General features: G+C 42.9%; 6 protein-coding genes and 1 long non-coding RNA gene across 14 annotated transcripts; 2 read left to right on the forward strand and 5 right to left on the reverse strand.

Moving 5' to 3' along the window:
- Positions 1–237: 237 nt before the first annotated feature.
- Positions 238–2,423, reverse strand: LOC126325830 (uncharacterized). The gene is made up of 2 exons (XM_049995320.1): positions 1,874–2,423; positions 238–1,712 (listed from the first exon to the last, which is right to left on the reverse strand). The coding sequence occupies exons 1-2, from the start codon at positions 2,375–2,377 to the stop codon at positions 402–404; spliced, it is 1,815 nt and encodes a 604-aa protein (XP_049851277.1). The 5' UTR covers positions 2,378–2,423; the 3' UTR covers positions 238–401.
- Positions 2,424–2,886: 463 nt separating this feature from the next.
- LOC126325813 (ribonuclease H2 subunit B-like) lies at positions 2,887–6,260 on the reverse strand. Of its 4 annotated transcripts, none has more exons than XR_007560395.1 (6): positions 6,069–6,260; positions 5,901–5,951; positions 4,855–5,834; positions 4,380–4,585; positions 3,392–4,256; positions 2,937–3,296 (listed from the first exon to the last, which is right to left on the reverse strand). XR_007560395.1 is itself a non-coding variant. In XM_049995293.1 (3 exons), the coding sequence occupies exons 1-3, from the start codon at positions 6,193–6,195 to the stop codon at positions 5,098–5,100; spliced, it is 915 nt and encodes a 304-aa protein (XP_049851250.1). In that variant the 5' UTR covers positions 6,196–6,260; the 3' UTR covers positions 4,807–5,097. The 4 variants fall into 4 exon arrangements, 1 of the variants encoding a protein (XP_049851250.1); XR_007560394.1 differs by having other exon boundaries at positions 2,937–3,303; XR_007560393.1 differs by having other exon boundaries at positions 2,887–4,256.
- A 1,327-nt stretch (positions 6,261–7,587) lies between these two features.
- On the forward strand, positions 7,588–8,479 carry LOC126325816 (uncharacterized). Its single transcript, XR_007560396.1, has 3 exons — positions 7,588–7,637; positions 7,912–7,941; positions 8,007–8,479. It is a non-coding gene; the product is annotated as an uncharacterized LOC126325816 (long non-coding RNA).
- Positions 8,480–9,634: 1,155 nt separating this feature from the next.
- LOC126325825 (uncharacterized) lies at positions 9,635–12,965 on the reverse strand. The gene is made up of 2 exons (XM_049995310.1): positions 12,289–12,965; positions 9,635–11,970 (listed from the first exon to the last, which is right to left on the reverse strand). The coding sequence occupies exons 1-2, from the start codon at positions 12,797–12,799 to the stop codon at positions 10,028–10,030; spliced, it is 2,454 nt and encodes an 817-aa protein (XP_049851267.1). The 5' UTR covers positions 12,800–12,965; the 3' UTR covers positions 9,635–10,027.
- A 15-nt stretch (positions 12,966–12,980) lies between these two features.
- Positions 12,981–14,258, forward strand: LOC126325827 (uncharacterized). 3 transcript variants are annotated; one of them, XM_049995312.1, is made up of 3 exons: positions 13,010–13,202; positions 13,355–13,435; positions 13,527–14,258. In XM_049995312.1, the coding sequence occupies exons 1-3, from the start codon at positions 13,031–13,033 to the stop codon at positions 14,219–14,221; spliced, it is 948 nt and encodes a 315-aa protein (XP_049851269.1). In that variant the 5' UTR covers positions 13,010–13,030; the 3' UTR covers positions 14,222–14,258. The 3 variants fall into 3 exon arrangements, with proteins under 3 accessions (XP_049851272.1, XP_049851269.1, XP_049851271.1); XM_049995314.1 differs by having other exon boundaries at positions 13,032–13,202; positions 13,533–14,237; XM_049995315.1 differs by having other exon boundaries at positions 12,981–13,435; positions 13,527–14,253.
- LOC126325826 (exportin-7-like) lies at positions 14,220–18,181 on the reverse strand. Its single transcript, XM_049995311.1, has 2 exons — positions 17,948–18,181; positions 14,220–17,817 (listed from the first exon to the last, which is right to left on the reverse strand). The coding sequence occupies exons 1-2, from the start codon at positions 18,019–18,021 to the stop codon at positions 14,298–14,300; spliced, it is 3,594 nt and encodes a 1,197-aa protein (XP_049851268.1). The 5' UTR covers positions 18,022–18,181; the 3' UTR covers positions 14,220–14,297.
- A 19-nt stretch (positions 18,182–18,200) lies between these two features.
- Positions 18,201–20,222, reverse strand: LOC126325828 (epsin-like). Of its 3 annotated transcripts, XM_049995316.1 has the most exons (3): positions 19,907–20,222; positions 18,441–19,801; positions 18,241–18,365 (listed from the first exon to the last, which is right to left on the reverse strand). In XM_049995316.1, the coding sequence occupies exons 1-2, from the start codon at positions 19,936–19,938 to the stop codon at positions 18,472–18,474; spliced, it is 1,362 nt and encodes a 453-aa protein (XP_049851273.1). In that variant the 5' UTR covers positions 19,939–20,222; the 3' UTR covers positions 18,241–18,365; positions 18,441–18,471. The 3 variants fall into 3 exon arrangements, with proteins under 3 accessions (XP_049851274.1, XP_049851273.1, XP_049851275.1); XM_049995317.1 differs by having other exon boundaries at positions 18,201–19,801; XM_049995318.1 differs by having other exon boundaries at positions 18,241–19,796.
- Positions 20,223–24,030: the final 3,808 nt, after the last annotated feature.

Here is a 24,030-nt window from a genome sequence, read left to right on the forward strand (position 1 = left end):
TCGCGCGCCCTCGGCAAAGCAAAGCACCCCCCCCCCCCCCAACTTACTTCGAACTTGCGGCTGTGACATCCCGCTTTAGACTGTCTCAAATGTCGGAGGGCCGCTTCCACAGCACTCCCCTTCGCTTTGTTGGCGCTGTCCAGATCACGCGCGCTCGGCTTATCTGCCATGTCATTCAGCCAGGAGGCAAAACATTAAATAAAACGGAGGCCATCGTCGAGTTGTTTTTTCAAAAAATAATGTTGCTAAGCGCAGATTGTTTTATTTAAAGACCACCTATCATTCGTTGGAGCTTTTGCTCACCAACCTCGTTCCTCCTCAATAGGCCGCACTGCGACCCCACACGTCCCACCGAGTCAAACGGCCGACGCCCGCGTCTCTGACCTCGAACCCTTCCCAAACTAGCTCTCTGATAACGGTTCGGTTGAGTAAATAAAGTCCAAGATATCCATGTTTCTATTCAGAGTAACTATTTCGCGTACAACATTTGGCCCCAGTGCCGCCATCTTCGTCTTCATAACAGATGAAAAAGAAGCAGACGTGGGAACTGATAAATACTTTCGAGCCAAGTGCGCTAGCTTCGGGTACTTTGAAGACCGCTCCGTCCACCAACGAATTGGATCGTCATTGAAGCCTATCCTAGGCTCTGCATTGTAGGCCTTCAATTCGTCGTATTCCTTGCACCCATCTAAATTTGTCTCGTACAACTTTTGGTATTTGTGAACGGGGTCAAAACCGTGATCTCCAAAACTGGAACCAGAAGATACAGATAGCGCATCCAGCTCGAGTTGCACGCGCTCCCTTATCATATTTACATAGTCTGTGTTCCAGCAAGGCAGGTGTTTCCACCTGGGGTCCAGAGCTGCTGCAATTATAAACGGAGATGCCGGGTTGGATGTTCGTTGAGCGAAGGCCTCCAACGAGGCTAAACGTAGCTTATCAATCACGGGATCAAGGACGTTTTGTTGCTGGTAACGAATCCATCCAGAAATGCTAATTGTCGAGGAACTCCCATATAGATATTTTTCGCTATTCATTTCCTCTGACAGTTCTCTAAGTCTTAAGAAGTGTTGCACGATGCTCGAGCTAGTGTTCCACTCTTCGTCCTCGAACACGGGCAAGGTATATCTGGAATTTATGTCTTCGGTGAAAGAAACGATTTCAGAACGAAGTGTGTTAAACCGAAGAAGCATATCGCAGGTTGAAAACATATGGTCCGGGTTGTCGTGAATTAGGTTGAACGGGTGAGGCCTGGCGGTTTGCATGGACAGAAAGCGTCCCCTGAGGTAGCGATCACATTTAATCTGGGAGACGAAAGACCGAATCTTGTCGAGCAGCGATGCATAGGGCAATAAAATTTCATTGACAAGTTTCTTTAAAAAACCCGTCAAGCATTCGATTAAAGGAACATTCATCGCCTTGCACACCCTTCCTAACTCGGTGAATTCAGGTAAAAAAGGCGCGACGACATAATATACGTGCTGAGAAGAAAGGGAATAGGTACTCAAAACGTCGTTGATCGCTTTAAAGATAACGGGCATTGTAAAGTCCCTGAGGTACTCAACACCTAAGGCAAGAGAAACAACCTGAAATGAACTCGTCAAAAACTGCCCATAGACCCCAAGGTAGTACGCTTTTGGATATTTGTTCAATTTCCAGATGTCCAATGCCAAGGATAATCCTAAACAATGGGTTTTGATCAAATTGCTCAGCTAATACAGAATGTTTATGTAGCGTATTGTTAGTAATATTGTGGACCCTCGCGCGAGAATAAAAGCACGGAACTCGAGTATCATGTTTGTGAAACAAAAAAGTTTGTATTCTCTCATATCACCAACATGAATTAATTGCATTCTAATTTTTACTTCCATACCTTATCTTGATACTCTCGGTAGAAAATATCCAGACTTTGACGCACAACTTCTTTAGGATGTTCCCAGTTACAGGAGAGACTCAAAACGATCTTCGCTAATGCTCCTTCGAGCTCACTAATCGGCCGCACATCTTTTATTAGAGCTTTGAGTATGTCCTTTTCTAAAAAATTTTTAGAATTTTTAGCTCTAATTGTGCGAGGTATTTGAAGATACATGTTGGAAGGAAGACGTTCGGGATGTTTTGCAATCAGGTGGTTTTTAAGAGGCGTCGTCGAGCTGTGATGTATCAGCTTTGAGTTGCAATAAAGACATGACGCACATCTGCCGTCATCTTCGAAATGAAGCCATAGAGGACTAACGCGCTTACTGGAGACAGAGACAGACTGAGGTATTGCTCCCAGCTTAGGTACATCGATAATAGAGGTTGTAGATGACGCTTGATTCTGTTCTTTGTTAACTTTGTGCTCTCTGAACTCATAGTTCGTTCCTGCATAGTTATACATTGCTATGAAATTACTTTGTTCAACATTTATATTCCCATAGTAAAAAAGTTGTATTTGAACATGCTGAAAAAAGTCCGCTTGGGAACTTTTTGTAAAAAAAAGATTTGTGCTTTTATGTCAATTTAATGTACCTTTTTTTCACGCGTTTGCCAATTTGGTAAAAATCGATACTCAAATCTTCTCACCCATGATGGCTTGAGTACTAAGACTAATTCGAATACACGCCTTCTCTTATCACTAACTTACTTGCGCTATTCAGCGATTTGAATCACCTCAATATATACCAAAATTCAGATACCATACGCTCTGTCTAGTTGGAGTCTACTTCTTCCTTGACACCAAACGTATCGCCTGCCTTCGCATAGAACAATGACTTTAAATAATCATGCGCCTCGATGAATCGCATACGTCATCCAGTGTACACCACGACCAAGCAACAGCCGTTCAGCGAATTGGAATAAGAATTTTTTCGTACCCCCCTCTTTCTGATAGAAAAGATCACTATCCTATTACCTTCTGGTCACCTAGGTGTCCTAGAATATTCGAGATCTCTCGATACAATTCTTTTTATTACACCGGTTTTGATAGATCGTAATTTCTCAAAGCCAGATCTGGCACACTAGCTGAGGAACAAAAAAACCAAAGATAGGCGCGCCCTAACTCTCGAGCGCGCTCATTTCAAGATTGTTTTCCAGGTTGATTGGAAACCTATTGCTTCGGTATTACAATAAAACCACTCCCGCTAAAATGGATTGACAACCACCGCATCAGAACGCTTTCAACCAAAAAGTAGCCCCTTCTATTTCGGTGTTCTTGCCTATAACGTCTGGTTTCTTCGATGCTCGGAAAACTGAAAGTCTACGCTACCAAAATTCAAGTATGAGCGCCCAATTCTGTTTCTTCGATCATTTTCATTTGTCTTGGTGCTCCAAATTGAAACAATTCAGATGTCTAGAGGTTCAATAAATCCTGCAGATATGGGCGCCACGCCCCGCTTAAAATGCTTGGCTGTACCTTTTTTTCGCATGTTCTTCGTGACTCGAACCTCCCCGCACGTGCGAAATGCCAAGTCGAAAACGTGGCTGGTCCACCTTCAATCACCAAAAGAACTGCAGTAATTGAAAATCTTAGCACAAGAAAATGCAAGCCACCAGATAAAAACGTGCTCTTACGAGGGAGGAGCAGCACAAATAGTGCTTGAACGGCCGGGTAGCACATAAAAATATGCAGTTCTTGCTCTCTATATCGACACGCTCAAATGCACGCGTCAAATAAAAAGACAAATTGGTCCTTTTGCGAATGCTGTACACGTCCATTTTTCACAAAAGCTATATATACATTTAATTTCCTCATTTTTTGGAAATACTATCTATAAATCAACTCTAAAAGTAGGTAAGATGATATTCTGCTGCTAGCAAAATGTTAAAGATACAAAATGCTACAACAGAGGTAACAAGCAAGTCTTCAAGTAATTCAAATACTCCCAAATAATTACTATCTGATGTTAAATTTTGTGTAACAAGTACGTGGATAAGCGCCAACGCCACAAGTATAATACTCAAACACCTGTAAGTCGACAGAGAGTCCAATTGGTTCCAAACAGTTATCAATCTTCTTATTCTCTGATACGGTCCAACGTGCACGTCCCTGAATAGGCTATTATACCTGGATAATTTACTCAGATCTGGAGAATCCACCGACCCAACGCTGTCCTTATCTACATCTGACTCACCCATTTCCGACGTGCCCAATTTCTGTGCATCCACTCTAGATCGAAGGGCGTAGTTCGGAATAATAAACGTGATCACAGAGCGGTCTAGAGGACAGTTTATGGGGCTGAAGACGTCGGTGTTTTCCCATTGTTGAACTATACATCTAGCTAGCAATTTTGAAATAGCGTCAATAAACAGCGAGGCTATTCAGAAATTCAGTGCTGGATGTAAAAACCATCAATTGAAGAACTGAGTGCCCATCTTTCAATACAAATGTTTGTTAGACATACCACAAAACGAGTGTCCACAAGATACGACAACGGCGTCGGAAAACGCGCCCAGACAGATAGCACACTCTGAATGACTCATTCATGCATCTTACATATGCCTGGCGGAAAAGAATTTGGTCTCAATTGATACCGCAGGCTGAAGATAGAGCTTCAGGGATGTTTACAAAAAAACGAATTGAATTCTAATTATGCTGTCTAAATAAAGTCTATAAATAAAGAAAGAAGGCCAGTTAGTTGAACCCTTTATGGTCAATCCAAATTTTTTCATCCAGCTTGACAACGCTGCATTTTCAACAAGGTGCTCTCTGTTACGGAACAATGCCGTTAAAAGATGGAGTTGGTTAAATCATCAATTATTGCGTTCTGTTGTGTTCGTACAAAACGGACATACAAATTTTCTGAAATAAGCATATTTCGGTCGAATCAAATGCCCGTCTAATGCGCAGATTATAGGGAAGTCTCTATTTTTCCATACCTCTTATCAGTGCTATACAGGACCGAAATTGTCAACTGCCTTTTTTGATTGTATGTTTCAGCACAAAAACGCTTTGATAGCAGGTTAAAATTGGGTGCCTTTGTACATTCGATTGCATACAATCTATCAAGTTCTACTGATTTTTTGAATTGACATCTGCTGTATCTGGTACTTCAAGAGAAGATTCGTATGCTGTTCGACAGTCTTTAATTTTGCAGAACTCACGCGCTACTGGCTACGAAGCTATTGATTAGATTCGCTAGCTTTAAAGAAGTGAGTCAATGACTTCCCTTCAACCTTAATTTTTCTTTTTTTGGTCTTTGATAGAGCAAGTTTTTGAAGTTTTTGGCCTTTTCCTAGCAAACAAGACGTTTTGGGAGCTGGGATGATTTCTTTCGCAAGAAGAGTTTTTAAATTATCTGACATTATTTCTGGTACGTTGTATGAGCCACGCAACTGCTCAATCCACCGATTATCCACATACTCTTTCAAGAATTCAAGTGCCAATAAAATTCTTTCTTCGGCGTTTAGATTAGATTTGAGATCTAAAATTTGAAAAGAAGAATGAATTTTTTCTGTATTTTCTGAAAAGTATTGGTAAATTCTATTAACTTTATGTTGTAGCCAACAAATCACCTTTTTTCTATCAAGTTTATAGCACCTTTCCGAACCCTTAATGCAAGATTCACACAAAGTTTCTAAATTGACTAACTGTTCTAAATACTTATAATGTTCATACAGCTCATGTCGAAATATTTGAGAAGTAGGAATGAAATTTTGCTTTAATGAAAATGAATCCCTTTCAATGAATAGACTAGTCAATCTTCGCAATAGGATGTACAAAGGATCGATTGCCGATGTGAGATATAAACTGCCGTCTTGTATATATGTATTATCCATAAACCAAGAGGAGACATCAGAGCTTCTTTGTATCTCTAGAAGTTCATTTTGACTATTCAAAATAAATCTTGACGGCTGATCTGTAGAGCTTTATTATTAAAATAAAGCTTCGACGAGTCATAAGGAGGCTAAGATTCAAAACATACCGCTACTAGGGTGAGGTAGACAAATGAAACAAATCTTGGGCTCAAGCTTACCTTTGTTGTAAACAGCAATTTTGTTAACTTTGATGTTTGAATGTGTCTAAACTTGATATATGAAAGCGGAAGAGGAGAGAACTCCGGACAGATCTAGGTAGCCCGCATATTACCCACCTTTTAAAATGAAAATGTAATACTTATTTTGTTCACACAGGTTGTTTTCTGTCGATAATTGATGGTCCTGAGTTTTTAGATCGTCCGTTTTATAGCCGCTGTTCGAGCAGTTGTCACTACTAGTCATTTCGAATGTATTCGTACAGCAATATAGACTACAATAATCTGATTATATTATATACAAGCTTCAAGTGTACTGAAATGGCACTAAATTTTGATTCAAAAACTCTAAAAAATAACCTAGCTCAAACGACATTAGAAACAGCATGGTCCCCATTTTAAATTTTTTTACAGATATTCAATCTCTCTTCTGAATTTGTCAAAATTTGTACATCATGTGTTGCATTCTTTTTTATATGCATGCAATTCTTTATCTCTTTCTCATTGGGAATTGTGAAGGCCGTCTCCTGGCTTGACCTGTTAACACTAAAGAATTGAAGTATTTTTCTAGTGCAATCTGGCAGACATTCTGGACCATTTCATAAATTGAAATTGGACCCTTTTTAATGTTGATCGTATTGCTCTATCAGTTATAAGTTTACCAGCTTCTATTTAGCTTGCCTGGTTGTTCATTTTGACAATATTAATCAGTTCAACATTCAAATTTGCACTGTTATTATCTATACTATTTCACAACTCTTTTGTGTCTACTTTTTGGCAAGTCTCATGCATGAAGCATATAGTTGGCTGAATTTTTAGCCTACTAATTTTTGTATCATTTCATCTTGTAAAATTTGACGCAATATCTCTATCAGACATTGTATCTGTATCCTTACGTCGACGGATTCGGTTTGACATTTTGTACTCTTCGAAAGAGAATCAAGACAGTTACAGCGCTAATCAGTGTATATAAATGTTCTGGCTTGGAAAAGGTGGCATAGTTTTTGTGTGTGTGATCAGAGCATCTTTTATATATTTTACTCTTTGCTTTCTCAGAATGGCCTCTGGCATAAGCGTACAGCAAAAATTTTTTTAACATGACTAAATTGGGTTGAGACAATAAAACAAAAACAGGTTCACCAAAATTTCAGACTACGAATGATGCGAAGTTGTTTTTCGTTTTCTTAAGGACTCAGTCAAATAAGACTAGGTAATCAATTTAGGCAAGTAATGGGTTGTCACTTTTAAATGTTTGCTTGCAAAAGAAATCAATTAAGACAATGAGGTGTTTTTTTGCAGTTGATACTCAATGTGTGGTATTAATAACCAAGTTCTGAGATAACACTAAGCAATATCTCATAATTTAGCATGAAATCGCTGAAGAATCACTAAAATCAGCCCTATTTATCTTAGACTGACGCTGTGAAAGCGTATTGAACATTCGTACACTTGATAATATTATACAGGCGTTGTACAAAGTCATGTTGCAACACAAAAGACCAAGTTAGGCATGACAATAATGAATATGCAAAAAAATATTCCGCTTGGTGTCAGCCAACCAGATTTCGGCTGAAGAAGAAACTCACTTTAGATCGGACTAGATGTATCAGAGACGAAATTAATTTTTTGTTACCAAAAAATTTTTTTTTCATCCTATACAATCACTGTCTAATCAATCCTGAATCATCTGTATGTAGTTCCGAGTTGCCAATAATTTTCCCCAATCACTGGCCTACAAAACGCCTGCTTCCCTGTCGAAAATCCTAGGACATCTTGATTATGTTCGATGTCGTCTTTAATTTAGATCAGCAATCATGGTTTCTTGTAACAATTTCCGTGCCTTCATTTTGCCTGTACTACTTACGACTGGCTTATTGGTGTTTAGCACACAACTTCTGACCTTTTCTTTGAGCATTGAATGTTTTCATGTTAATTCACTAACATTTTATAAATAATACAAAAGGTTTTTGCAGACTGTTTTATCCTATAAAAGGTTCGTATATATGCTTTCTGCACACAGGGTCCATATGCGAGTATTTGTTTTTGACCTGGTTTTAGATGGCAGATGTTTCGAAATTTAAGACGGTTATCCATACTCGCCGAATCATGGTCAACAAGCTGCTTAACCGCAAGCAATTCATCGTTGATGTCATACATCCCCTCCGAGGAACAGTACCAAAGGATGAAATTCGCGAAAGATTAAAGGAAATGTACAAAGTTCGAAGTGTCAAATTGGTTATTGTTTTCGGTTTCCACACTAAATTTGGAGGTGGGAAGAGTACTGGATTTGGCTTTGTCTACGATAACATGAAGTCACTTCGTCAATTTGAACCCAAGTATAGACGCATACGTTTCAACTTGTCTAAGAAGAAGGACAGACTATCTCGCCAAGCACGCCGAGTTCGTAAAAACAAGGCCAAGCGTGCACGCGGTAAAAAGAAATCGGAAATTCTTTCTGGATCATCTGGAAAGAAATAAATACAATTTTACATTTTCTACCATAGGTCATAAATCTAAAAAAATATATTCTAGACGTGTGAATACGAATTTTTTAGTTATTTCAAATAGGGCCAATAACCTTTTGGTCGTAGAAGATGTGCTCTATTTGTATGATTTCAGCGAACCAAAAAATTTTCGACTGCGATTTTAAATTGTTTGCTTTCGCCTATTTCTCTGATTCATCACCAGATCTTATCTATTCGAGTTTTCACTTGCGCGTAATTACACCCATAAAGGCAGTGCTGTACAGTGAGCTATGTGTGGCTCACCAGCCGCGTTGTTCTTAACGCTCTTTATCACAGAGTTCTGCGAAAAAGAGCCATTTGCGTCTGAGGCGTTGAATGAGCTTAGCGTGCTTTAAAGGAGGCCAACAAGCCAAGGCTCGGCGTTAAGTTGATAACATGCTTTACTTTCTCGTGTACATTTTTGAAGACATTTGGACTTCGTTGCTTACCGTGCTGTGACCAAAAAAACTCATGCGTGTTCATAGAATCGTTAAACGTGCTACGGAAGGCATTATTTTACTGCGATTTAGATCATTCAACCTAGCTTTTGGTCTGCGCACAGTTGAGCCTAACACTCAACTTTGCAACACCGTGATTTATTCAGCAAAATTCTGTCTAGAACATGAGACAGGATGTATCTGTAGCCATAAAATGCATTTAATCGCGTGCATGTAGACACTCCTATATATATTGTTCTAAATTTGGGGTTTTACTAGATAATACTTAAGACTTGCGCCGGTGCTGGCATGTGCCCTCCCATTCATGGCTTAAAGTGCTCACTCGCAGAGAGTGCTTCAGGAGAAATAAATTGAGGCAGCTCAGACATAAAATCAGAGGTAGTTGTGACAAGCCAGTTGGTACAGAAATATACTCGAATTCTGTAAAACAAAATTTTCTAAAATTGTAATTATTACACGCATGACAATCAAAAGCTGGTTGGAATGCGTTTTGACCAGACGGATCGCGTTCTGAGAGGCAGCTCGTGAAGACATGGCAGATTTGTGCGAAGTTAGCATCAGTCTCCTCAACTGATTCGAGCCAGCTGTGAATTACAGCCACTATCACGGCGTTTTGTAAGATTCAGAAGTGTGCAAATTCGTTGTGTCATAGCGTACGATTTGAACCCAGAGGACGGCTGTTGGCTTTTTACGGTACGTACACATTGTATCCTCCCCATACGAGTTGGTTCGAAATTGATGCACACACAGGGCGGCATACATTTTTATTTTCGGAGAGTGGTAGAGAACGACAGCAGAGTAGGGGAGTTGCCAGCGCCGATAAGAGAGCTTGCAACGCTGTGGCCTCTTAAGTGCCGAGAGGCAATAACGCGCGTCCGATTCGGTCGTATTTACAAGGTAAAAAAAACTATTTACATACACTTTTTCAGAGTTGGAGCGCTGTGGTGTTCCTCTCTTTCTGCTTGACATGTCTTGGACGTGCGAATTTTTGAGAACGACTGCAGTGGAGAGATGCGACGGCTTCTGAGCGAAGTGGTGTGCTGTAGTCCGTAATTCTTGGGAGTGCTGCGGTTACGGTGATAGCGGTTCGGGTTCGGTAGGAGGGCGACACGGGGCTTCAGCCCGGTTTTTTTTGCACGCCTGTTTTAGGTTCGTTTGGAGAAGAGAGCGCAGTGATCGGCATTTTCGGTACAATTCGGTTAGGAGAAATTTTGAACGTGGGTGTTGTGCTTCTGATTCGCTGAGTATCGGGGGGGATATAATGCCGATTAGCCGGTGAGGGTGCGACATAGTTGTTCGAAGATGATGAAGATGGGTTCGTTTGCTTTGCCACGACGCTCGCGGGATAAACGTATTTAGCGTTTCCGCCGGGCACTGGAACGTGCCCGTGCAGCATTGGCGAGGAAGGCTGTTTTACCATGCTAGTGGGTAGCGGTACTTCTCTTTGAATGGCTACGTTAGGCATGTTCATCCCTGGGACGTAGGTCCCACTAATTGAATTGCCATATTTTCTGTTGGGATCGGGAGGTCGCTGCATAGACGATAGGTTCAACATGTAGTTGTTCATGTCCGTGGGACTGTTGTTTGCGGGAGAGGGGGAAGACCTTAGCATGTTGTTGTTCTCGCTGGTCCTCACGCAGGTTTGGGGCGCTGTCCTTATTGCATTTTGTCCTTGCTTGTAGTCGACGGTCTGCACGGAGCTTCCGGGAGGGTGGTAATTGACGGTGGACTGTCGATTCGTAGACTCATTGGGGGAGGTGGTGTTGGGTGACATGGTGCTTTTGCTCGTGCCGCCGTTGCCGCCTTGGCCTTGTAGCTTGATTTGGAATGGGGTGTTTGACATGGTTTTCGCGGACAGGCTTTTGGTTTGCTCCGGTGAAGCCAGCTGTTCGATCTTTTTGAACTGGGCGATGAAGACCAGCGCTGCGGCCGAGTTGCCTATCTGGAAGGAAAACGGCTTCGAGTTGCCGATTCGCAAGGACGCGTAATATTCTCCCAGCGATTGCGGGTTCAGGGAAATTTTCAGCGTCACCCACTCCATCTGCGTTGGCGCTCGCCCTTCAATTACGTGCTTTTGGGAGGTGTAGCGCGGTATGGTAAATAGCCAACGACCTACAACCGGAGGGTATTGATTGACCGGTTCGTGCATGGTCGGGTTTAGAGGCAAATCGGGCTTTGGCCTCTTTTTTTCGCTGTACAAATGCGTCGGCGCACTTTGTTCGAAGTTTGGCCGTTGCTGATAAGAGATTTGCATGAGGTGTTGGAAAACTTGGGATTTCTTATTGGCCAACCTTACGGTCTCCAGCATTGGCAGCGTTGCGGAGAGTGCTGATTTGGCCTTTCTCAGTTCGAACACTTGGGCCGCTCTTCCCCCGCCACTGGTCGTCGAGGAAATCGGAACGAAGTAAATCGGACTGCCCTTGGCTCTGTAGGGGTAGTTCTGACTATTTGCCCTCGCCCCCGGCAAAAGGTGGGTCTCTCGAGCGGGAACCAGTCGGTTTCGATACTGGCTGTAGTGTCTGAAGGGCATGTTGAATTTTTGAATTCTGTAATTGATGGCTGAAGCGATGTAGTGAACCTCCGGAGACGGATCTAGACAGAGGTGGGGGTGAATGGCCAGAGTCAAGCTCTGCTCGACGATAGCCTTTATAGACGAATGGGCGTTCTGCAAGTCCAAGTATCGAATGAGGTTGTGCAGCTCCGGCCTAAGATAAATCCTGAAGGTGTGGGGTTGCAACGTTTGTGTGGCCTCATCATAAATAGCTCGACCCTCGCGGTAGTCGCGAATTTCTACGATCACGCCTCCTTCGTAGAAGGTCACCTGACTTGGCTTCTTTTGAGCTTGAGCCTTGTCCGAAAGCGCGCGGACCAGCAGGTGGTCGACTTGACCTGGGAGAGTTCCGAGATTGACGGCGTCGGTAATAGAAGTCGTATTGCGGGCGTATGCGTACGCCTGTTCTTGGTCGTCAAAGCTGAATCCGGTCGCATACAGGTTGATGACCGTACTCACTCTCAGGCTATCCCTAGTGGAATGCAAGAGTTTCGGAATAAACCGTGAATCTAGAACAGCGGAATCGAAAAAGGCAGGAGTTAGGCCGATCTGTAGCAGGCAGCACAGCTATACTTTCAAAATATTTCGTCAGCCAATCATACAAAGCAATGACGAGAGAAGAACAAGCAGGCCAGTGCCATCGACTGTGTGGCCCTCCTCTCAACGAAGAAAAACAAAGCGCTCGTTCTCCCGCTGTCTCACAACAAACTTCCTCCCCTTTCCCGGGCCAAATTGCAGCAGAAGCGCTCGTTTAATCAAGTGAACGGTGATTTTTGTACCTGAAAAACAACAAAAATCGCTTATCCAAACGTCAGAATTCTACATACCGACTGGTTTCTGCTGCGCCGCTTCGTACAGCTTCGACCAAAACACCGAGGACTGAAATGACGGACAATCCTTCATTCTTTGGTACGATCGCTCGACGATGCTCGACAAAAAGCTATCCTGCGCGCACTGAGCATTCACTGACAGAGCTGGTGCTTCTTCGCTCGTAACCTTGCGCTGGTCTGATCCGGCAGCAGCTTGTTCGACTCGGTCATCCAGAACGCGCCAAGGGTGGTGAGAATTGGCGCTCTCAGGGCACGACTGAGCTAAGTCTGCAGTGTCTTCGCTAGAAGCTTCATCTTCGCTTTCAGACCAGCTGAGATTCTCGGCACGCGCTCCTAGCCGCGAACCTGCTCGGTTGACAGAAGGGGCACTTGGTTTCTTGGCTGACAAGTATTTTTGCTGCTGGAGGAACTTTTTACATTTGAAAGGCGGGACCAACACAAATGAGACTGTGCGTTTTTTTTTATTGATAGAGAATTTTGTGTCTTCTTCTCCCGCATCGGCGTCCATCTAGAATGCAAGGGGTCAAAAGCGATATACAAACGAGGGATAGAAGACGAAAGGGTTAGAGCTTCTGGCCGGCCAGCGTAGCGGGGAAAGCAAGAACAATTAAAAAATGTGTTTCAGTGTATATTAGCACGCTAATTATAATATTTCAACAGGTTTTAAGACAATTGTGTGTTTTTTTTTTAATAGAGAACAAATCATACAAATAGATATACTCTTTTGATATTTTATTGCATGATGCTACCTCAGAATTTGCCTAAAATTTCGAATCACGATATAAGATTTGGAGATCCTGTTTCCTTGCATCGCCTCCCCTTTCAGCTTATGTATAATGGACCGGCCCAGGTCTCGTCTTTTTACGAACCTAAGCCCATTCCCTTCTCGAAATTGCGAGAGCTCAATTCATGTTCGAACACGTATAATCAATAACGCCGGGGGCTTGTGTGTTGGCACGCTCCCAGTGGTAACCAATTTGTTCTCTACCTTGATTTGCTACCCATCTTTTTTTAACTTTCAACACGCTCTACTGCCCACCTGTTAATTCGTATCTCTCTGAAGCCTATCCTATGGACCAGCTAGCCTCTTTTCGAGGTAAATACATGCATGGAATGAATGTGTGTGTTCCGGATGGACACATGGGTAAGCAAGAAAGGTCGAGCTTTTTTGGACACAGTGTGCGTGTGTTTTTTTTGGACAGAGTGCTCTGACTCCTTTGGTTCGTTCGTGCTAGGTGTAGTGTTTCGAGAACAAGGTAGACCTCTTTGCGACGTTGATCACCACAGGGCCACTTTTCGGACATCAAGTTTTCAGGGCCCCACACCTCAATGTCCGCACAATTGCAAGAGCAACTCTAGCGGCGTACAGCAGACTGAACGTGTATGGAACGTGCACAGATCATTCTCTTCTTTTAAGTCTTGGAATCGAAGTCCTTTTCAACTGGGTTTCCCTAAAGAGTCTAACTGGCTCAACTGGATGCAATCTATCGGGCCCTCTATTCACGCGCCTGTCTGCATGAGCAACGCGTTGCTGCCCTTTGAATCGACGATTGGCAGCATGATGAGAGCTTTCGACAACCAAGCTTCTCAACTTCTCGATGCCTTTATCTGTCCTATGGGTTTGACCGATGGTGCCGGGACTGCCTCCAGCCAGTTCAGTCACCCAGCGGGAGATGACTTGGCAGTCTTTACGATCATATCATCCTCAGATGCACCGAATCTGAATAGGAGCGCCGACTACAAGATTAAAGATCGTAATGTTGAAGTCTCCAATGTAACGGAGGAAAATGCCCAGCTGCCGTCCGAATCGAGCAGGAGAAAAAGGGCGAAGCGAGAGTCCACTCCGTCTTTGGATGATGAGAATTTAGAGTCGGGCGATTGCAAAAAGCGGCACTGTAAACAATCGTTTTTTGATAGAAGCCGACGATAAAAAAAAAAGAGATCATTTTTTATGGTACAAAATTTCATATTAAGCTCATTCTCATGTCTCTGATTTCATTCACTTCCTATTTGAAAAAGTCCCTAAGCGTATTTCGAGCTTCTTTATACAATGAATAGGAATCGATGATTGACTCACACCGGGATCTAAAGTCCAGAGCGTTGATGATGAACTGGTCCTTACTCTCAATTATAGCGGTGTTGTCTATTCCCTCCATTAAGTTCCTGAATTGTGTTTCGATAGCTTCGGCTTTGGACGGGTTCTGGGACTGGCTTTTGATGAAGATGTTTTTGACGATGGCATACTCTTCTGGCAGGAGCTGAGTCAGATAGAAGGCGGCTTGACCGACGATAGCGTGCAGCCGGTCGTATTGCAGCAGCATGATATCGAACAGTTCGAAGAGTATGCAGGTTAAAATCTCTCGGTGGTAGCTATCGAGGGAGATGATTGTTGGGTTGCCTCTGCGTATTCTCTGATGGCTATTTTGATATTGTGTCAAAGCCAGTTTGTACACAGAATGTGAGCAAGAACACAAAATTTTGAAAGAGTTGGTGAGCAGCCCTCGCTTGAAAAAAAGCAAGGTGGTGGTGAGGGCGTTGGAGGAAGTGCTTAATTCCGGGGAGAGAAGCTCGTTGAGATAGTGTAAACAGATGACTTCTAGGGTTCGATAGACTAGTTCAGTGAGCTTTGGATAGGACTCAATGTCGTCCATGTTGATAGAATAGATAATATTGAATACAGCGTGTACGAGCTCAGAGACGATTTTGTACCCGTAGAGTTGGAACACACCCAAGTTGGCGTAGAAGGGTGCACCCTCGAGCACCGAGCAGCTGGCGTGTAAAAAGAGCAAGACGGACTTGAAGCACATGTCAATTGGGTTGAGCTGGGTTTTGCCGGAGCGATTGTTGAAGGGGGCGAGTTCTGTGTGTGGGGCGACGGGGGCACATGGAGCGGCGTTGAGCAGATTGGATACATTGCTGGCTACCAGGAGAAGTAGCTCTGCGGTATCTCTGAAGAACTGGTGTCCATCGGGGTTGATACTAGGGAAGCGGATTCGTTCGTTGGTGTCGCTCGCGAATTCCCTGACGAACTTGAGGACGCTCCAGACGACTCGCCACTCCGTCTGAGCGTATCGTTGGACAGTGGAAATACAAATTGTCCGGAAAAATCCGGACGGATAAATCCACTCGAAAAAGATGGCGTAGGATTGTTGTTTGGAGCACGACTGAGACACGGCGCGGACATCGCCCAGCAGTTGGATGAGCGCCTCGACGGTGCTTTCGCTGTTGTAGAACTTTGCGTCCTCGAGTTGCCGGCCGAGCTGCACGAGCTTTTCTTCGAACGGTCCTAGAAACATATAGATGGTGTCAATGTCCAGGTTTCGAAAAGCGAGTTTTCCCAGCAGGTGGTAGAACTCGAACCGGTTTCTCGAAGAGCCACCTAGGTTGATCTCGGTGTGGTGAGAAAGCAGGTGTTTGAAGAACTCCGTTTTTGAGCAGAACCCGCTCGAGACGGGTCCGTTGCCCAAGATCCAAAAGAGCTGCAGCGTTTCGAGACTGACGGGCGACCCGCTGGGCCAGTTTTTCAGGTTGCTGGAAATTTTACCGAGGATGGCTTCCAGAACTTGATACACGTCCGTGAGCCCGTGCTGCTGAGAGAGGGTGTAGTTGACCATCTGGGATTTGCTGGCGTCGTTCTTGAAGTAGAATATGCTGAAGCGTTTCAGGAAGCAGGTGAGTGCGTACTCCAGATAGTACAGACCGACGCTGACGTCGTATTCTATGAGCCGCTCGTCGTGGATTCTCCAAATGTTAAATACCGACGACACCAAGTTCGCGTTGAGCGAGTCGAGTTGTTCCCTTACGGATTCGTCTTCTTGCTGGTGTCGCCTGTGTTCGTTATAGATGACGATCGAGACGTCTTCCCTTCGGTAAATTACCGTCACAATGTGAATAATAAACGCCAATTGGCGTTCGATCGATTCGATGACGTTGCGGGGGCTGTGCTGGTCGAGGGTCGAGAATTGGAGCCCCAATTGCGTGAGCAATTCGAGCAAGTATGTGTATATTTCCACCTTTCGCGGACAATCAACCAGCACCGGAATAGTGGGTAAAATCGTCTTGAGCTGCTCGCTTTCCAAAATGTCTTGGTCCGACGACGGCAATATGTTCTCCTGCTGCTTCAGTTGCGTCTTGATGAAGCCGATCGTGATGGCGGGGAAGATGTCCAGCAAGAAGGAGGAGTCGATTCCGGAGGACATGTAAAAGGTGGAGTTGTAGAAGCGCGACCACCAAATCATGATGTAGTAGATGATCTTCGGATTGCAGTCCGGAGACTCCATGACTTGAAAGTGAAACTCGGCGAGCAGCGTGACGAAGTTCTTCCAGAGCGGGACGCTCGAAATGGTGTTCAGCTCGAAGTTCCAATTTAAACAGACGGTCAACCTGCAAAGGTGGTGTCGGTTGTTCGGGTCGTCCAGCCCCTGCTTCGACTGCAGTATCTTCCAAATGATCTCAAACAAGTTACTCAGAAACACGGTTTGGTCGTTCTGCGTGCCAAACACCGAGCAATTGATGGACACGATCGACGAGAGGATCTCCAGCGTGTAAGTCGAAAGTGGCGGCTGCAGCTGAGTGTAGCACTGAAAATAGGTCTGCAAAATAGTAGGCGTCTGAAAAACGGACTTCCAGGACCTCGGCACGTGCAGAATACGAGGCGCATCGGCCAACTCTCCAGAAGGCGACTCGATCGACTCGAAAGAAAACACGCTCTGCGCCAAGGTCAGCACCATGTGAAGCAAAAACTTGTGTTGGGACTGTTCGGGCTCTGTCATCGGCACGTTGGTGTCCAGAAGCTTTTGGGTCGTGGAAACGGTCGTCTTGAAAATGTCCAAAAGACACGTGTCGCAGAACGACTTGGACGTCTTCGGAACCCAATAAGAAGGCTGTCTCGGCATGGGGATTCCCATCTCTAGAATCAAGCTGTTCAAAATGGTGCATCCCATCAACGTCGAGGCCAAAGTCGAGTTTTCGTCTATGATCATCTTGATGGCAATCAAGTGGAGCATCGTTTCGTCCGAAGTCAGGTTTTGCTGATTTTTGGCGTTCAAATCACCTCCATTAGACATGACATCATCGCCTAACTCCAGCTTCGACGTATCCTCCCTCCGAAATCTTATCTCGTCGATGAGCCTTAAGAGCTCCGTCACAATGTCGTCCGAGCCAACCTCGAGCAATTCCGGCTCCTGAGCCCTGCTTCGGTTGAGATTAAAAGAAAACTCAAACCAACACACATGATACACCCTGGCCAAAAGCTGAGCTAGGCTGTCTCGGGCTATCTTCGAAACGTCACCCTTCACCGTATCGCAAAGCCACTCGTAGCGCTCGAACAAAACCACAGACAGCATTTGCCTCAACTCCTTGCGGCTAGGTCCATCAAGGCTATTGGAGTACTCAGTGAAAACCGAGGTTATTTGGCCACACACAAAATAAAAGCTCATATATGACTGAGTCTGCGACAAGAACCATAGCATGGGCTTCATGTTCTCGATGTTCGAAATCTGCTCTCGAATCTTGAATATCTCCTCCCTGCGAACAAAAAGTAAGCAACACGTCGATTGCGAGGAACTCTCTAGCAAGCAAAAGTTTTCAAGGGCAACGCTTCACAACGCCCTTAGATACAAGACATGCTCAAACCATGCAAACCTGAAGATCGTACCTGCACCCCGGATCATGAGAAGAATAAGCCTGCTCCACCACCTTTTCAATGTACTGCATCTCTTCGGGATTCATTTTTTAAGAGGCTAAAACTTTCACTGTAGAGCACCAATAAGCGGCCAATCAATTCAACTATATCAGCTGATGGCACTAGCATAGAAAAACACCCTCTGTCTCCTGAAGGCACTGTGACAAGACGTAACCAGGTTTGTACGGCAAAATGCCAAACAAAAATAACACATGAACACAAAGAATTTTTGTTAAATAAAAAAAATTTGCATCTTTTATGGTGCATTCACTTGGACCATTGCGTGCTCGTACAATTATATACAGCCTCGTAATTACAGGACAATCGAGTACAGGCTTGTCCATTGATACAAGGTATGATCGTCGACGTAATCTTAAATTGTTGAGTTCATCTAAACTCAACATCGTGTTATTTTATAATGTATTCGCAGAAATGCAGAGGGAACTAACAAAAAACGCGTACATACACACCTTTATACAGGCGCATAGAGGGTGATACTATTCTTGCGCTATGTTAGAGGGATTAGGCTTGATGGATCTATTCTTAACGTCCAAAAAGCTCAAATCTATAGAGCTTGTTTTCCAGGGATCGAAGTTTTCGGTGCTGGGCACAACGGGAGGTACTGCGGATGCGCTTCCTGGATTTCGTTGATCGGGCAGAGCGCCCTGAAAGAAGGATTGGCCCACGTTCTCCGCTAGTGAAGAAGAGGATTGGTTGAAAAATATTGCATTGTTTGCAGTAGATGCACTTGATTGAAACTCTGAGTAGCCAGAAGAATCCAGTTGATATGAATTGTTCATCTGCACCCGCTGTAGCGAAGGCTGGTATAATTGATTTTGAGTCGAAGATGCTGAAGGCTGGGAAAATGGGTTGCTTGACTGTAAATTAGTATGGCCAGTATTAAAGTTATAATTTCCATAGGCTTTGTTCATATTCACGTTCTGGCTCATACCTTCAAATACAGGGTTCACTGCAGCATTCGCTCCAAACCCTGAATTCATTTGTTGAAAGTTTTCAGATGTCGTTTGTGCAGGTGTATTGTTGACCTTCAAGAGTTCATCGAACATGTCTTGAATTTGAGCTGTCTCTTTTGTCTCTTTGCTCACTTTCTGTAGATCTGCTACCACATCATCATCCTTTGCTGATATACTATCTTGACTCCCAACTTTTCCCAAGCTATTTTTAACTTTTTGGCTACCATAACGTTCGCTGTTTTTCAAGACACTAGAAACATTGTCGTACGGATTGCCCCGGACGTTTAGATACCCCTCGTCAGGGAACTTTTGGCCTGAAGGTTCCGCCAACCCTGGATAAACGTAGCGGTTTTCCTGCGGATAGTTTTGAATCATTATTTGTCCATCAGGCGCTTGGTTCTTGTTGGTATACATCTGTTGCGAGAATTTCTCTCTGTTTCTTGCTGCCAACTCACGTTCCTCGGCCAGTTTTTTTGGATCCTGAAGCAGCTCGATGATTCTGCTGGCGCGTTGCCTTATTGAAAAACCCACATCTTCGTCGTCTTCTATGAAGGAAAAATACTCAAGCGTCTTAATAATCACTTGGTTACATTGGACTTGACTTATAACTCTATCGCAGCCATTTTTCAACAAGAAATCAAGTACCAGCAAAGCCTTGTATATGTGTCTCCAGTTCTTCCCATAATCCTCAATTCTCTCCCATAATACACTCATAATCTCATCATATGCACTAGGAGAATACGTCAGATAAGCTATTCGACGCAGATCCGTCCCCGTGGGACCCCATTGCTCGTTGTTCGTCATGTCTCGGATCAAAATTTCGGTTGGAGATCTGCGAAAAGCCACATCTTTCCTTAAAATGATTAAAGTTGTCAACTGATCAGGTTCATTTCTCATCATTCACCTTAAAAATTTTTGGTGCTTCAATTTGCCTGCATACAAAGAGCGCTATACATACCCCTTTCGTGCCATTTTTTGAAAAAAATTCATGGCTTCGTCTTAACCCCAACAAAAAGAGGACAATAGACTATTGTGCGCGTTGGTTGAATAGATAAGTATTTGCGAATCCCGGCGAACTTCGAAGTCCCAGAGAACTAGCTCGAAACAACGAACTCTCGAAGTTAATATGCTGTGTATTACAAATTATTGGTCTATCCTGCCCGATAAGTTCGCCGCCTATTGGCAAAGTTGCTATGCCACCAAGTGCAGCAAGAATAGTTTGAAAAACAACATGTAGATATTTTTGACAATTTTTTTTTACAACATCAGTTCTTGCAGTACAATCTCTATCCTCAATGAACCTTTCATTCCAAAAACGCATTGCGATGAGCCTCCTAAAATGCGGCGCGTCCAAAGTCTGGCTCAATCCCAAGAAACAAGAACTTATCTCTCAAGCTAAAACTCGTACGTAGTGGGAGGGAGATCATCACCTAGCAGCGACGAGACCTAGCTTTATCTTTTTATTGTTGCCCGCTTGTTGAAGCGATACATAACTTCTTTGCGCCGCCGGAGTACCCCCTAATATTATTTTTCGAAAATCACTGCACTTCAGGGAAGAGCGTTCGCGACCTTATTGGTCAAGACATCATTCAAATTATTCCGACCAATAGAGGCAAGCGAGATTGGAGAACCAAGATGCTACAGAATCAGAACAAGACAGTAATCAGACTTCGAGAAGCCTGGAGACAAAAAAAACACCAAGAACAGATGCTTCACGGTACCAAATCGGCGCCTATCGATTTTACCAAGCAGGCCCACGTGACCACTGAATCATTGTAATAAATGCGTCGCAGCTAGGCCATGTACATCGCTACAAGCTCATTTTCTCATTATTACATTAGTGCCGTGCTGGCTTTGAATAAAATGGAAAGCCTTTTTCGATGCTTTCACCGAACATACAACGGCGCCGCTGCCTTCAGATAATCATAAATCTTCTCAAAACTTGCAAATTTGGTAGCAGCAATGACCCTAAAAAGATGTTTTTCGTCAAGCTCAGCAGGCACCTGGTTAATTACTTTTTTCCATAAGACGATGTCGCTGCTCTTTCGTATCAATTTGGGCTTCATTATTTGAAGAAGTCCGATGGCCACCTTAAACAAAAAGGCCTCTCCCTCCAGCAAGTAGATGTCCCAAATTCTGGATGCAATATTAACTGGCAAATGCCTGGCAAAAATGGTCGAAATCCACTCCAGAAGAAGGATTTCACTCGATAGACCGGTTTCCAAGAAGCGGTCGTACAATATGGGCAGATAGCATTTAAATAATTTTTCGAATATAAAAACGTAACAGCTGAATTTGGAATCCATCTTGTGGAGCGCTACCTGAAACTCGCGGTTAAACAGATTCGCCAGACATTTGAAGGCCGTGAATTCGTCCATGTAGAACAGTAAAACGCTCGCGATGTAGGACATCCCCTGCACATATCCTATGTCTGAATTGTAGAAAACATACGCTTTCAAAGTATGCTGTAATTTCAGGTAATCTGGTAGGTTATCAGCAGAATAAAAATTCATGTTTGAAAGTGTTCTGAATGAGTCGATAGAAATCAATTGGATACACTTCTGCCACTCAAGCTGTTCATTGGTACTGTTTTCTTTTTCTATGCTTTCAATGTATTTGGCCTGGTGCAAACAATCTCTAAATTGCGCCTCGGTAATACAGAGCTCATCTTCAATAAACAAAGGCCAAAGCTTACCTCGAATACCAGACGGTATACCCTTTCTCTTCGCTAATCTGTGTACAGTTTTTCTTTCTTTCTCTCCCCATTGTGGTAAAACCAGGTGATGCCACGACATATGTATTTCAAAACACTCTTTGTCGTCTTCATACGCATTATTTCTTCTCCTTCTACTGTTCTTTACTCTTCTCATCATTAGACTCACTATCTTTTCATGGCATCTGACCAACCCCTAGCCAATTCTCGTTATACTGCCGCCCCTTTACCATCAAATACACGGTAAGTAGTGAGTAAGCTATTGATGATTCATGGTGGATGGAAAGGTCATAACGGAAGACTTCTCTCCACATTCTGCCCTCATTCATTTCTTGTTTATCATCATGACACGTACACAAATTTGTGCTGTTCGTAGTACCGTACACCAATAAAAAGCATTATATGCTTCGTAGATAGAAGCATATATAGCATTGTTTACTTTGCACAAAACGTATCAGTCGTGCAAGAGTTTCTATAGTTGAACATTTTCTTAGTTTTTGTTGTCTACTGACCACAATCCTCATATACATGTACTCTCAGGACACAATTGACGCTAGAACACCATTTGATTTGAGCAATTGTCCCACATGGCCAAATACTGGAAGCCGTTATAAATTACAGGCAATGTCGAAATACACGTAACTAATATAAAAATGGAAATTGTTGCAAAAGCCCAGTCCCTACATTTTAGGATTGTTTATCAAATTTTAGTTTGTATCCCAAATTCTCCAGTCTATTTTGAATTCGGCCCCTGATGAGCACCTCGCTCAACTGTTATTGGCCAACTCTCTATTATTGAGGCAGTAATCATATTATGCTTGGGGAGGCACAAAAAGATGATCAGGATGAGGGCTACAAAATTTCGGATTGCGAAGTGAACGAAACCTCTAACTGACTAAATATAAAGCCAACAACAACCGATTTAGTGAAAGGATAGAAAAAGTCTTATTTTGACGAGTAACCCAGCACTAGTACTCGACACGATGGAATAATCTATATGGACAAACTTCAAACGAGTTGGACATATCTGCACATGTTGAATAGATGTGTATTGTAGTGCAATGATACACGAGTATTATCAAAATTTGACAACAAAAATCATCTGTGATGAGTATACACACGTCAGATAAGTCTAGTGACGAATATCGACTGAACGTACAACATGAATAGCAATATAGATATATTTAATACACAGCATGGAACGCAATGAGACCAATCGAAGTACTTGATTCAGTGGTTGAGGTTGATTATGGGGTGAGAGTATAGAAGGATGCACAAAATGGATATTTGTACGACCAAATATTCAAATTGAGAAAAGCGTGGATAGAGAGTCATTGGATTGTAACAAGAGCGACACTATCTATATTCGCGCTAGAACTACGTCCAACAGCGATTTCATTGCGTCAACAAAACAAGGTATACACATTGAATATACTTTTAGAATGTATATCTAAAAGATACAGATATATCGAATACCATTTCTATAGCAGAGTACAAGGCTCAGGTAATATTGACATGCTAAATATATTGTGTACTAGAATTTCAGGTTCAAATAATGTAAGCAGGTACTACAACCGTCTGACAACAGGTGTAGTGGGAAACCAGTAAATGCACCTGAAAAGTGACCAGTGACACTAAAAATAAGAAAACTGATTATATGAAATATCAAAAATTACCAAGAAAAGATCTAAGATAATCACTTTAATAAAGTACGGAAAATTCACAAAAACAGGAGGATACATACTTATTCTGTAAAAAATCGATGAAGAATCATGTAATTGATATGTGCGGTTAGTGAATGAGTGCACAGACTCTATTCTGTAAACTGGACCAAAGCTGGCTAGGATGTTTGTTCGACTAATAGCAAGATTTCCTTTTCACTGTAAAATACATCGTTCTATCAGCTGTATTCTCCCAACAAGTGCTTGTAATTTTCTCTTTGCTATTAAGCTAGCTATAAGCACTCAGATCCTGATTCCTTTCCCACTTCAAACCGCCAAACGTATCCATCCCTAGATGTTTTAAATTATTATTTCTACACCTCTTGAAAGTACAATTGTAATTTTTTTTACCATACAGTCATTCTCATCTGTGATGCTGAAAATTATCTGAAGGTATCAACAAATTAATGATTCTAATAAACGCGTAGAGTGGATGATAATTTCTACTCGAAACGTTCCTAACGGCTCTATATCACTAACAAATTCTTTCACTGAATCAAAAGGAGGACAGAAAACATCTGATATGGGAATTCTTATTTGCTTGAGGACAGCATAATGACAATGATTGTGGTGATCATGGCCGTACTCTATTTTGGAAAGAAAAATACCATCTAAAAGATGTTTTTGGTAACGGTAATAGACGATATA

Source organism: Schistocerca gregaria, unplaced genomic scaffold (genome assembly GCF_023897955.1).
Source record: "Schistocerca gregaria isolate iqSchGreg1 unplaced genomic scaffold, iqSchGreg1.2 ptg000946l, whole genome shotgun sequence".
Classification (NCBI taxonomy): domain Eukaryota; kingdom Metazoa; phylum Arthropoda; class Insecta; order Orthoptera; family Acrididae; genus Schistocerca; species Schistocerca gregaria.

Coding starts and splice junctions, on each gene's coding strand:
- LOC126325830 (XM_049995320.1), bottom strand. CDS start 2,377: ATGTATAACTATGCAGGAACGAACTATGAGTTCAGAGAGCACAAAGTT. Junction 1,713..1,873: donor ACCGAGAGTATCAAGATAAG/GTATGGAAGTAA, acceptor ATTCTGTATTAG/CTGAGCAATTTGATCAAAAC.
- LOC126325826 (XM_049995311.1), bottom strand. CDS start 18,021: ATGAATCCCGAAGAGATGCAGTACATTGAAAAGGTGGTGGAGCAGGCT. Junction 17,818..17,947: donor TCTCATGATCCGGGGTGCAG/GTACGATCTTCA, acceptor TTTTGTTCGCAG/GGAGGAGATATTCAAGATTC.
- LOC126325813 (XM_049995293.1), bottom strand. CDS start 6,195: ATGACTAGTAGTGACAACTGCTCGAACAGCGGCTATAAAACGGACGAT. Junction 5,952..6,068: donor TTACATTTTCATTTTAAAAG/GTGGGTAATATG, acceptor TTTACAACAAAG/GTAAGCTTGAGCCCAAGATT. Junction 5,835..5,900: donor TCTACCTCACCCTAGTAGCG/GTATGTTTTGAA, acceptor AAAGCTCTACAG/ATCAGCCGTCAAGATTTATT.
- LOC126325827 (XM_049995312.1), top strand. CDS start 13,031: ATGATGCTACCTCAGAATTTGCCTAAAATTTCGAATCACGATATAAGA. Junction 13,203..13,354: donor ATTGCGAGAGCTCAATTCAT/GTTCGAACACGT, acceptor ATCTCTCTGAAG/CCTATCCTATGGACCAGCTA. Junction 13,436..13,526: donor TGTTCCGGATGGACACATGG/GTAAGCAAGAAA, acceptor CGTTCGTGCTAG/GTGTAGTGTTTCGAGAACAA.
- LOC126325828 (XM_049995317.1), bottom strand. CDS start 19,938: ATGAATTTTTTTCAAAAAATGGCACGAAAGGG. Junction 19,802..19,906: donor CAAAAAATGGCACGAAAGGG/GTATGTATAGCG, acceptor AATCATTTTAAG/GAAAGATGTGGCTTTTCGCA.
- LOC126325825 (XM_049995310.1), bottom strand. CDS start 12,799: ATGGACGCCGATGCGGGAGAAGAAGACACAAAATTCTCTATCAATAAA. Junction 11,971..12,288: donor GGCGCAGCAGAAACCAGTCG/GTATGTAGAATT, acceptor CCGCTGTTCTAG/ATTCACGGTTTATTCCGAAA.